This window comes from Podarcis bocagei (genome assembly GCF_964188305.1).
Source record: "Podarcis bocagei genome assembly, chromosome: 18".
Taxonomy (NCBI): domain Eukaryota; kingdom Metazoa; phylum Chordata; class Lepidosauria; order Squamata; family Lacertidae; genus Podarcis; species Podarcis bocagei.
This window is the reverse complement of record NC_138144.1, coordinates 2,160,966-2,173,512: the sequence shown is the minus strand read 5'-3', so window position 1 is coordinate 2,173,512 and position 12,547 is coordinate 2,160,966. Positions and strand designations below refer to the sequence as shown.

Genomic DNA, 12,547 nt, shown 5'->3' with positions numbered 1-12,547 from the left:
TTAGCAGAGTCTGTAACCTGAAGCGTATGTAACCTGAAGTGAATGTAACTTGAGGTACCCGAGGAAATCTCTGCAAACGCCTTGCTCCAAAATTCATGTGCCTTTGAGCAGCTCCACCACAAAGGCTGATAGGTGCCACCTAAGGGTTGAAAACGTGTTTGCAGGCACGGCAAATGAGCCATTCCCCTCCCCTTCTTTAGCATCTGTTGCGATGGGTGGAAAGCCCATTGCAGAACCCATATTTCTCACTGCATAATAAAACTGCAAGGGAAGCGGGTGGTGCTGTGGGTTAAACCACAGAGCCTAAGGCTTGCCGATCAGAAGGTCGGCGGTTCGAATCCCCGCAATGACGGGGTGAGCTCCCGTTCCTCAGTCCCCGCTCCTGCCAACCTAGCAGGTCGAAAGCACGTCAAAGTGCAAGTAGATAAATAGGTACCACTCCGGCGGGAAGGTAAACGGCGTTTCCGTGCGCTGCTCTGGTTCGCCAGAAGCGGCTTAGTCCTGCTGGCCACATGACCCGGAAGCTGTACGCCGGCTCCCTTGGCCAGTAAAGCGAGATGAGCGCCGCAACCCCCGAGTCGGCCATGACTGGACCTAATGGTCAGGGGTCCCTTTACCTTTACCTTTACCCTATCTCCTCTCAAAGCAATTGCTGAAAGGCAGCAGCCCCGGCTTTTGTAGGGTCTCTTAATAATAATAATAATAATAATAATAATAATAATAATAATAATAATAATAATAATTTATACCCCGCCCATCTGGCTGGGTTTCCCCAGCCACTCTGGGCGGCTTCCAACAGAGTATTAAAATACAATAATCTATTAAACATTAAAAGCTTCCCTAAGCAGGGCTGCCTTCAGATGTCTTCTAAAAGTCAGGTAGTTGTTTATTCCCTTGACATCTGAAGGGAGGGCGTTCCACAGGGCAGGCGCCACCACCGAGAAGGCCCTCCGCCTGGTTCCCTGTAACCTTGCTTCTCGCAGTGAGGGAACCGCCAGAAGGCCCTCGGAACTGGACCCAGGTGTCCGGTCTGGGCGATGGGGGTGGAGACGCTCCTTCAGGTATACAGGGCCATTTAGGGCTTTCAAGGTCAGCCCCAGCACTTTGAATTGTGCTCGGAAACGTCTAAGGCAACCGGGATTAAGGGACCAGTCGGGTGTTTAGGTTGGTGAGAATGAACAGGTCCAGGGTTCTGGTGGCCCACCAAGTGTCTTCTTCCATCCTCGTCCAGGTGTGCTGTTTGCCCAAACTCCGGGGCCGTCGTCCTCCCTCAGCAAAGGAAACTCCAACAGCGGCCGCGGCGCCTCGCAGGGCGGGCAGGCCACCGCCGCCAGCGCCCCGCAGACTGCTTTCCCCGCCGCGCCGACGTCTACCTCAACCAATTCCTCGTCGCCTTAAGGAAACCCTCCCCGCTTCTCCTCTTCGTCCTGCCAAAGCCGAAAGCCCCCGGCGACGCACGGTCGGCGAGAAAACATCCCCGGTTTGGACCCTTATCCACCTGTCTGGACGGGAATTTCCTGGGGGCGTTTTTCCGGAGAGAGGGGAGAGATGGACCCGCTGGATCTTAACGCACGCGCCTTGTTTGTTCCCAGGGGGGCAAGGGGGGTCTGGAAGGTGCCATCTTCTGTCCCCCAAATCCCCCCCCCCCGAAAAAATAAAGGAACCTCTTTGCCATTGCTGCAGGGAGAAGTTTTGATCCTGCCCCAACCGGGAACGGAGGGAGGTATCCCAACCAATTTCAGCTTGACCCCAAAATAACCAAACCTTTTTGGGGGGAAACAGGTGGGGGAGCCACTGGGTCCTAATCTCTCCCCCCTCTTTCTCTCCCCGCTTCCACCAAATATTCCCCCCATGCCCAGCATTAAAGATATCAATAGGAGAACCAAAAAACGGAAACAAAGCTTTTTCAGCCTGGATTTTGGAGGGCAGGGGGTGGCGCGCCGAGCGCCGACGATTTCTGAGCCAGATGGAAAACACTGTGTGGTTTTAGCTCTTTTGTTTTTTTTTTGACGTAATGCATTGTAGACACAGAACTCCTTACCTCATGCGAACTCACACTTTTGCACTGTGTGTTGTTTTTATTTTTAATTTGTCTGGGGCGGTGGCGGGGAGACGCCTCTCGTCAGGCGGTCTCAGAACGAAATCCATTTTTTAAACCGCACCCCAAACAGCATTTACAAAAGGGGGCAGGGGGGGGGAAAGGTGGGTGGTGGGAAAGCTTTTAGCTATTGCGTTTTTGTTTTCTTTCCTTTTTTACAAAAAAAAAACAACCGCTCTCAAAACATATATAAGGAAAATTCAGGGGTGGGTGTGTGTAAATAGAAACTTCTTTTGTTTTCGGGATACGATTCTCAACAGACAACCAAAAAAAGGAAAAAGCGAAAGCAGATCTATAGAGCAGATTCTGTAAGTTTTTATTTTGGCGGTTATCCTCTTAACGCGTGTTGCTTCACGGGTGTTTTCCGTTGGCGATACGGCTGCACTTTTCCTCCCGAAATCTTTTCGTGTAACACTGGCAGGGGCTTTTTTTGCAAGGGGGGGGTCTCGGGGAAAATTGTCTTTGACGAACGAGCTCAGGTGGGGTTTTTTTTCTACATATTGGGGTGGGTCGGGGGCGGCGCGCAAGCAATTGCTTTGGGATTTCACGGGATGATATTTTTGTACGGGGATTTCTTTGCGTGGAAATTGGAGGGTCGGATGGGGCAGCCTTGCCTGCGTCTTAGCGCCTCACTCCCCTGACCCTCAAACTTTTCTCCTTTGCGATGGCAAAACAACGACACCAAAAAACCCACTGGGTTGTTTTTCCTCGCCTCCACCCCCCAAATAATTTAAAAACCGCAGCGTTAACCTCTGCAAAGTCTGCGGGGCTTGTCGTTTCCCCAATGCCCAGGAAAACTGGGGACCTCAGACGTCACCATTTCCAGAACTGGCTCTTGCCAGTACAAAACCCTTTTTTTAACATCGCATCCTCCAAATGCATTTGAAGCACGCGGCTTCCCTGCAAATAATCCCGGGAAACTTAGTTTGCAGAGGGTGCTGGGGACCTCAGACGTCCGACTGGCTTTTGCCAGGACGAAACCATTTTTTAAACTTGGCTTCCAGACATCGCATCTTCCGTGTGCATTTGAAGCGCGGAGCTTCCTTGCAAATAATCCCGAAAACCGTAGTTTGCAGAGGGCAGGCAGTTATTTCAAATTTCCCTCAACGGTGCGTTGCCGAGGAGTAGCGTGGCGAACTGGGGGTTTTGGCAGAGTTTTGGGAGCACAACTGGCGGAGAGGATAAAATTTGGGGTTGTGGTTTTTCTCCCCCTGCTCCCACCAAACTCACTTGTGGTTTCCTTTGAACATAGGGTAAGGGGGCACGTCCTTGACTTTGGCAGGAATCGGAGAGGTTGTGGGTCACGCACACCAGGCGGGGGGGGGAGCCCACCATTTCAGATGCAGACGAAGAGGGGGTCCAAATATTTGCCGCTAGCCGCTAGAGAACCCCCTCGACTTAACAACGACAGTTTGTTGTGTTGGCATATCTACCTCATCGTACCCCTTTCTCCTCCTTTCCCGTTCCCCCCGGGGTGGGCAGATTGGAGAGGATTCTTGAATCAGAATATCTCCCCCCTCCCACCAATGTCTTCTCTTTGCCGGACCCCCTCCCGGGAAATATTTCTAGAAATTCAGTTTTCCTTTAACGGAACGCAGCAAAACGCTCAAAGTAAACAACTACTACTAACATGGGCTCTCAAAACATCTATCCATCACTCCCTTGTCCTCTCATGTTCTGGTTTTAATTTCTTAACTGGGGTTTGGGGGGCTGGGAGAAGACGACCACTGCCCCCCCCTCAACAAAACAGATTATTGTGCCCCTAAAGGAGACCCCATTTTGATCCAGTCCTGTTTTGTTTCAGCCGGCACCGTTAAGCGGACGGTTCCTTTCTGGAACGAACAGAAGGTTTCTCCCTCCCTCTCTCTCTCCTTATATTTTTAAAAATGATTTTTAGAATTTGTCGCTTTTCTGGGATCAAAGAGCGACAACTCTCCCTCTCTCTCTCTCTCTTTCTCGGGGTTAATATTAAGGTTGTAGAACCCAGACTTTTGCTTGGGAACGTTTTTAAATTTTCTGTTCAAGGCTGTAGGAAATTTTACAGGGTGCATCTCCTCGCTCCTATTTTCCCCAAACTCACTAATATATCTTCCATTGGGTATCGACCTGGTGCCCTCCGGACTTTGGGTTTCGTGCCCTCTGGGAGTTGTAGCGCAACACATCCGGACGGCTTCTAGATTGGCGGCGATCCCTGTAGACACTGAGCGCCTTCGTCCCCTGCGCTGCGATACCCCTTGAAACCGTTGTGGTTCCTGGGAGCTGTAGTTTTGTGCCGGGTGCTGAGCGTTGTAAGGCGAGCGCCTCGTTCCCCCTCGCCAGAGCTACAGTTCCCGGGGCTCACCGGGGAAAGAGGGGTTGATTGCTATGCCCTTCTTAAGATGTTATAGAGGGGAATTTCCTGGGTCTCCTGACAGCTCCCGGCGCCCGTAACAAAACTATAGCTCTCTTTGGGGAAAACCACGACGGTTTCCAGGAGCTTGACTCTTCCGGAGCCTATTTTGAGGCCTGTTGTCAAAGAAGTCTCCCCTACCTTATATTTAGATGCTGGCAGAGGAACAGACAAAGGGATATCTCTTCTCCACGAACCCCAAAGAATGCTGCCACCCAGAAAAACAAAAATCCATTTTCTGCCCACATCGTTCCCGCTTTCAGGAACGTGGCCAAAGTTTTGGAGAGCACAACCGAGAATATCTTAAGGTGGTTTTTGTGGGTTTTTTAAGGCTGCATTGTTAAATTAAAAGCACACAACGTTCCCCTCCCCAACCTCGCAGGAACTGTAGTTTGCCCAAGGCGCTGGGAACTGTAGCGCCGCGAGCGTTTTTTCGTTTAATTATCGATTCTGCTTTTTTTTTTAAAAAAAAAAATGCGCTTGCCAATTTCTGGAATGGGAATTCCAGCCCGAGGGCCGTTGATAGCCTTTAAATTCGGCGTCCGGGTCCTTTTATTATTATTATTATTGTTATTAAATAATAATAATAAAGCTCTCTCAGATCCCGTCGGGAATAGCTCTTTGCTTCCCCGCTCCTCTTTTTTCAAAACGGGCGCTCAGCAAACAGATGCAGATATCCGTAAATCAGATTTTATACTCCTTTGCGGAACTGCTTTGGGCAGTTTTTCGGCGCACCTCAAAACCCTTTGGAGCCAGCAATGTAGTTCCGGCTATTTTGTGCACCCTGAATACGTTGGGTCCCCACTTCCAGCGTGGTAGCAGTTAACATCCCACCCCCCTCTGAAATGGCCCCCATTCTGACTATTTCTCTAGGAAAAAGAGAAGGGCACCATTGCCGTTGAGTCTCCCTATAGTGAATTTAAGGACTTTGCAAGTGAACCCCGGACTTGGGGTAGTCTGGGCATGTTGGATCCAGCTTACCTCCTCCTCTGAGTAGACCCATTGAAGCGAATGGGCCCCAATTGGCGGCTGACATCAGTGGGGAGAGACAAGGCAGCCACACCCCTCATCACCAAAGCAAGGTTGCATTTTGCGGCTGCGTTAAGACGGTTCCCGGAATCCAGCCCCCAAGCTACCCAGCCCGGAAATATATAGAAATATTGCTTGCAAGATCCCACCGCTGCCACCAATCCTCTTGTATCGCAAACAGGTCTCCCCCCCCCCTTTTTTTATTTTTTGGAAAGCTTACTAATCGAACCATACGGGTACCGCGGATCACAAAAGTGTCTGCTTTGAGTTGCGGGTGAAATGGCCTCGCACGGACCCAGGGGGTCCGTCGGCCGTGGGGCAGGTATGGATCTAGGGAGAGGAGAGGGGGCGAATTGTTCCTTCAACATCTGCCTAGTATTTTTGTTTTTTAAACTCCGTTTTCAGGTGCGTTGACCCACCTCAAACCAATCTCTCTTGTGGCTCTCTATGTGGGTCTTCCCCTCGCAGACTTTCCTGCCTTCCCCACCCCTGAAAATAATTTCTTTTTAAAAAATCTACCCATTGGGCAAGCCTGCCTTTTCTTTTCGGGTCCTCGAGCTGCCATGCCGAATCCTGGGCGTGAAACCCTCCCTTTCTGCCTGGAGACACAGAGATGGGTCAAAAATCGGTTTACGAACCCGCAAATCTGGCTCTTTCGATGGGACCCGGTTAAACCACATCTGCCTGTGTTCAGACTTGGAAACTATAGGATATACCTCTGTTATTAAGGCAGTATATGCACCATCCCTTTTTAAAAAACACCCCCCAAAATCCTGAGAATTCTAGTTTGAGGGTCTTTGGAACTATAGCACTGTCAGGGGGTAAACTACAGTTCCCGGAATTCCTTTATTTTTGGGGAGCTGCTTTGAAGGGATGTTGCGTACGTTGCTTTTAACTATGATTTGAAGTCGGTTGGGTGAATCGCCGCTTGTCCAAAAAAAAAAAAAAAAAGAGGGTCTTGGGTTCAAGGTGAAACGCAGAACTTTCCAGTTAGGCGTTTTTGCGGTCTGGGTTCGGAAGTAAAGCCCCGTAAGCCGGTACAATCACCTGAATTTTAAATGCCCGGCTTTGGGCATTGTGGGGTGTGCACAAGACCAGTCTGATAATAATAATTTTGTTATTTATACCCTGCCTCGCACACTCGCCCTGTCCTCGTGTCGACAGCTCCGCGTCTGTGAAAGGGCCGGAGTCGTCGGGACTCGAACCCAGAACCTCCGCCCGCCTTCCCCTAAAGAAGAGACCCTTCCTCTCTGACGTGCAACCCCCTTTCCTCGTTGGAAGGAGTTGTTGTTGCTGGGTGTGTGTGTGTGTTGTGTGTGTGTTTGTGTGAATTTCCCCCCACCCTAGACATATTTTAAAAAAAGAGAGAGAAAGAGAAAAAGAGGGGAGTTTTTAGTGTAGGTGGGCGAGAAAGAAATTCTATATCCAAATTTATATAAATATATATAAAAGTGTGTATGTTTGTGGGTTGTTGTTTATTTAGGGTGTGCGCGGTGTGTGTCTGTCTCTCAAGGAACGTGGCAGAATTCCTTCATTCTCAGGCCAGAATTTTTGCTTTTTAAGGGTTCGATGGCGACTCAGGGGCAACGTGGAAAATGCTATCGGGATCCTGATTGTATTCTGGAGGGGCTGCGAGGGTCGGGGTGGCGGGTGGGATACGGGTTTGGGTTGGGTGTACAGGAAACAAACCAAAATAAAATTAAGATTTGCTTGCAGGGATGGTGGCTGAGGGTGGGCCGGATTCGAATTCCGACCCAGGGCTTTCCGCGTTCCCAAGAACGGGGCGACGCTTGGGGAGGGGGAAACCCCTTTATTTTATTTTATTTTATTTTTTGGGAATATTTCACCGCTCGATCGCACCCTGCTATCAAGAAGAACGTTTCCCGGGTTCTCGACTTCTGCGCAAATTTTCACAAAAGAGACTCCGTTCGAGGCAAGATTCGCGGGAGCGAGGTTCCTGTTGCAGAGGTTGGTTTTGCGAACCCCCCAAAAAACTTTAAAAATAGCTGCAGGATTTGGGGGTTTTGTTGTTTTTTCAACGACGCCTTTCCCACAAAAGCAAGGATTTTCCGTGCGGCCCCCAACTCGCAATCCCGTTTTACGTCTAATTTGCTTGCGAAAAGCGAAAACGGGAAAACTTTAGGTGGTAGTAAAAGGATTTGTGTTACATTTGTACAAACACTTGTGGTTTTTTTTTGCGGGGTGGGTTCTGATTTCTTTTGGGGGGTGTGCAAACTCGGATCCCCTTCTTCCTTTCTCTCTCTCTCTCTGCATATCAAGTTTTTAAATAAGATGTAATTTCAGGGTGTGTTTTTTCTCCCCATTTCTGGGGTTATGTTTGTTTTTTTTCTTCTTCAAAGGAAATAATCAAATTTGAACGAGCAGCAAAGATATGCAATCTGTACAGCGTAGGTAGACTTTTGACTCAGGAAAGAAAATAAAAATCGAAAAATAAACCACATTCTACCTCTGAAAACAGCAGCGGGCTGCCTTTCGTCACGGCGGGGGTATTCGTTTTTTTGGGGGGGGTTAAGGCAGCCTCTGCGTTTTGCGCTTTTTATTTTTCGTTTTGTTTTTTTCGTTTGTTTGTTTTGTGTGTTGTTGTTGATTTTTTCCCCCCTTAAGAAAGAATATCACGTTTTCGCAAAACATTCAGGTATTATTAACCTTTGTGACTTAAGAGAGAAATAAAATAATAAAAAAAAACACTGAAAAAGTTTACATTTTATAACATTATTATTACAGATTGTATTTAAACTTCAGAAATATTTAAAACGATTGTAACCTTGTAAAGTTGGAGAAATATTAAAAAGGAAAAAAGAAGAGAAAAGGAGATTCATCCGGAGGTTGTCTTTTCATCTGTGTCCGTGTGTGTTTTGTGTGTCTGGTTTTTTGGAAACGTATGAAGTTCCCCGATCCCGTTTACAGTGGTACTTTGGTTCCCAAAATTACTCCGTTCCGGGAATCCGTTCCAAAACCAAAGCGTTCCAAAACCAAGGCGCGCTTTCCCATAGAAAGTATTGCAAAACGGATTAATCCGCTCCAGACTTTTAAAAACACAACCCCTAAAACAGCAGTTGAACATGGATTTTACTGTCTGATGAGACCATCGATCCATAAAGTGAAAGCAATAAACAATGTACTGCAGTCGCACAATCTTTTTTTTTTTAAAAAAAATATTTATTGCAGGTTTTAAACAAAAAACAACCACCAAACATATATAATACCATCACCATATAACAAACAAAGAAAGAAAAAAACAGAGAAAATTTAGAAAGTAAAATTAGAATAAAAAAAAAAGTACAACAAAGACAGTTATCCATAAATCATATTTTCATAATCTTTGGACTTCCTCACATCGCCCTTTCCTGCGTTCTCAATCACATAATTATAAGCAGCAATTTATTACCTTATTTCAAATCTTATTTTGTAGTTCTCAAATATTATGTCCCAAATATTTTTTATCATATACTAAACCACTTAACTTAACCATAATATTTACTTCAAATTTCATCATTTTCTTAAACATCACTTATTCTCATATATCTTACGACTAAATTGCTGATGCCATGTTATTTTCAATCGTGCATTTTCTTAGCATTCATACAGCTTATAATGTTTTTGTAGATAGTCTTTAAATTTTTTCCAGTCCTCTTCCACCGTCTCTTCTCCCAGGTCTCGAATTCTGCAGTCGCACAATCAATCCGTCAGTAGCTAGACTGGGTTCTGCACAGTCACAGAAGCAAAACGAAAAAGAGCCGCGAAAACGAAAATGCAAAATAAATAGCAAAAGCAGACGGACCTCAGCGTAACACTCAAAACAAAAGCGTGGCACTCAAAACGGAAGCATAAAACTCAAAACGGAGCATGTTCGGCTCCCGAAAAAAGTTTGCAAACCAGAACACACACTTCCGGGTTTGCAATTCCCAATGCATCTGGGAATTGTAGTTGGATCAGGATGCTGAGAGTCGATGGGAGAGAACAGTTCTCCAGGAAGAGGGATTGGTTGTTGATTTGCTCTGGGAATTGTAGTTCTGGGAAGGGAGTAGGGGGTCTTTGCAACACCGCCCAGCACCCTGTAAATGTAAAGGGACCCCTGACCATTAGGTCCAGTCGTGGCCGACTCTGGGGTTGCGGCGCTCATCTCGCTTTACTGGCCGAGGGAGCCGGCGTACAGCTTCCGGGTCATGTGGCCAGCAGGACTAAGCCGCTTCTGGCGAACCAGAGCAGCACACGGAAACGCCGTTTACCTTCCCGCTGGAGCGGTACCTATTTATCTACTTGCGCTGGTGTGCTTTCGAACTGCTAGGTTGGCAGGAGCAGGGACCGAGCAACGGGAGCTCACCCCGCCATTGCGGGGATTCGAACTGCCGACCTTCTGATGGGCAAGTCCTAGGCTCTGTGGTTTAACCCACAGCGCCACCCGCGTCCCTGATTTAAGTCATAAAGGTAAAGGGACCCCTGACCATTAGGTCCATTCGCGGATGACTCTGGGGTTGCGGCGCTCATCTCGCTTTACTGGCCGAGGGAGCCGCCGTACAGCTTCCGGGTCATGTGGCCAGCAGGACTAAGCCGCTTCTGGCGAACCAGAGCAGCGCACGGAAACACCGTTTACCTTCCCGTCAGAGCAGTACCTATTTATCTACTCGCGCTGGTGTGCTTTCGAACTGCTAGGTGGGCAGGAGCAGGGACCGAGCAACGGGAGCTCACCCCGTCATTGCGGGGATTCGAACCGCCGACCTTCTGATCGGCAAGTCCTAGGCTCTGTGGTTTAACCCACAGCGCCACCCGTGTCCTGCGCCACCGGCACCATGAGTAAACTGTAGTTCCTAGGATCCTTCCCCCAGCCCTGATCTCCATAAGAGGCACACCATGCTCCAAAGAGGGGGTGCCTCTATCATTCCTCAACTTTTCACGCAGCAAAGGTAAAGGACCCCTGGACCAGGGGTAGGCAACCTAAGGCCCAGGGGCCGGATCCGACCCAATCTCCTCCTCAATCCAGCCCACGGACGGTCCAGGAATCAGCGTGTTTTTACATGAGTAGAATGTGTCCTTTTATTTAATATGCATCTCTGGGTTTTTTGTGGGGCATAGGAATTCGTTCATTTTCTTTCTCCAAAATACCGTGTTTTTTGCTCTATAAGACTCACTTTTTCCCTCCTAAAAAGTAAGGGGAAATGTGTGTGCGTCTTATGGAGCGAATGCAGGCTGCGCAGCTATCCCAGAAGCCAGAACAGCAAGAGGGATTGCAGCTTTCGCTGTGCAGCGATCCCTCTTGCTGTTCTGGCTTCTGAGATTCAGGATATTTTTTTGTTTTTTTTGTTTTCCTCCTCCAAAAACTAGGTGCATCTTATGGTCTGGTGTGTCTTTTAGAGCGAAAAATACAGTAACACTCATACCTCTTCTTGCGAACGCTTCACGTTGCGTTTTTTCTTTTATTTCTTATTTCTTTTTAAAAATTTTATTAGATTTTATCAATAAAAAATTCGAAAGAATACAAAAACAGAAAAATACAAAGTTACAAAATACAAAAATACAAACAAAAATACAAACATTAAACACAAAAAAGACAAGAATAAAGGGAAAAAAGAAGCACATAAAAAAGAAAACAAAACTCCCTCTTTTTAAATTTCTCACCTTTAGTAAACTTATTTTCCTGACTTCCTCACGCCTCCCTTTTTTGTATCCCTTTTAAAATTTAGTTCAACAAATTCATATCCAATTTAACTTATCTATTATCAATCCCATCTTACATTTTACCTTGTTGCTACACGTTGCGTTTTTTCGGGTTAAGAACACAGCAAACCCGGACGTTCTGGGTTTTGGCGCAGACGCAGAAGTGTTCTGCGCGGTTCGCACATGCGCAGAACTGCTCTATTGCGCTTCACACATGCGCAGAAGCACTGCTCTGGTGACGGACTTTTCAGGGTGCGAATGGCACCCAACTGATCGTGTGCGCAACCAGAGATACCACTGTGTAGTCCGGCCCCCCACATGGTCTGAGGGACAGTGGACCGGCCCATGGCTGAAAAAGGTTGAGGACCCCTGTCTTGCATGGTTCAGTCCAGTCAAAGGTGACTCTGGGGTTGCGGCGCTCATCTCGCTCTATGGGCCGAGGGAGCCGGCGTTTGTCCGCAGACAGCTTCCGGGTCATGTGGTCAGCAGGACTAAGCCGCTTCTGGCGAACCAGAGCAGCGCACGGAAACGCCGTTTACCTTCCCGCCGCAGTGGTACCTATTTATCTACTTGCACTGGTGTGCTTTCGAACTACTAGGCTGGTAGGAGCTGGGAGAGAGCAACGGGAGCTCGCTCCTTCGCGGGGATTCGAACTGCCGACCTTCTGATCGGCAAGCCCTAGGCTCTGTGGTTTAACCCACAGTGGTTAAAGGTAAAGGGACCCCTGACCATTAGGTCCAGTTGTGGCCGACTCTGGGGTTGCGGCGCTCATCTCTCTTTACTGGCCGAGGGAGCTGGTGTACAGCTTCCGGGTCATGTGGCCAGCAGGACTAAGCCACTTCTGGCGAACCAGAGCAGCGCACGGAAATGCCGTTTACCTTCCCGCCGGAGCGGTACCTATTTATCTACTTGCACTTTGACGTGCTTTCGAACTGCTAGGTTGGCAGGAGCAGGGACCGAGCAACGGGAGCTCACCCCGTCATCGCGGGGATTCGAACCGCCGACCTTCCGATCGGCAAGTCCTAGGCTCTGTGGTTTAACCCACAGCGCCACCCGCTCCCCTAAGGTAAAGGTAAAGGACCCCTGGACGTTTAAGTCCAGACAAAGACAGCTATGGGGTTGCAGCACTCATCTCGCTTTCAGGCCGAGGGAGCCGGCGTTTGTCCACAGACAGCTTTCCGGGTCGTGTGGCCAGCAGGACTAAACCGCTTCTGGCGCATGGCGGAAACCAGAGCACACGGAAATGCCATTGACCTTCCCGCCGCAGTGGTACCCATTTATCTACTTGCACTGGTGTGCTTTCTTTTTTGAATTTCATTTTAATTCTTTGCTGATTAAAAATGTACCTACCTATA

At 48.2% G+C, this 12,547-nt stretch overlaps 1 protein-coding gene across 3 annotated transcripts in view; it reads left to right on the top strand.

Annotated features, from left to right (window-relative positions):
* ARID3A (AT-rich interaction domain 3A) overlaps positions 1-1,644 on the top strand; it is a 51,720-nt gene extending 50,076 nt beyond the window's left edge. For all 3 annotated transcript variants that reach the window (XM_081177803.1, XM_081177801.1, XM_081177802.1), the window contains exon 9: positions 1,232-1,644. In XM_081177803.1, coding sequence (XP_081033929.1) covers positions 1,232-1,398 — 167 coding nt within the window. In that variant the 3' untranslated portion in view covers positions 1,399-1,644. The remainder of the gene's footprint in view (positions 1-1,231) is intronic.
* The last annotated feature ends 10,903 nt before the right edge of the window (positions 1,645-12,547 follow it).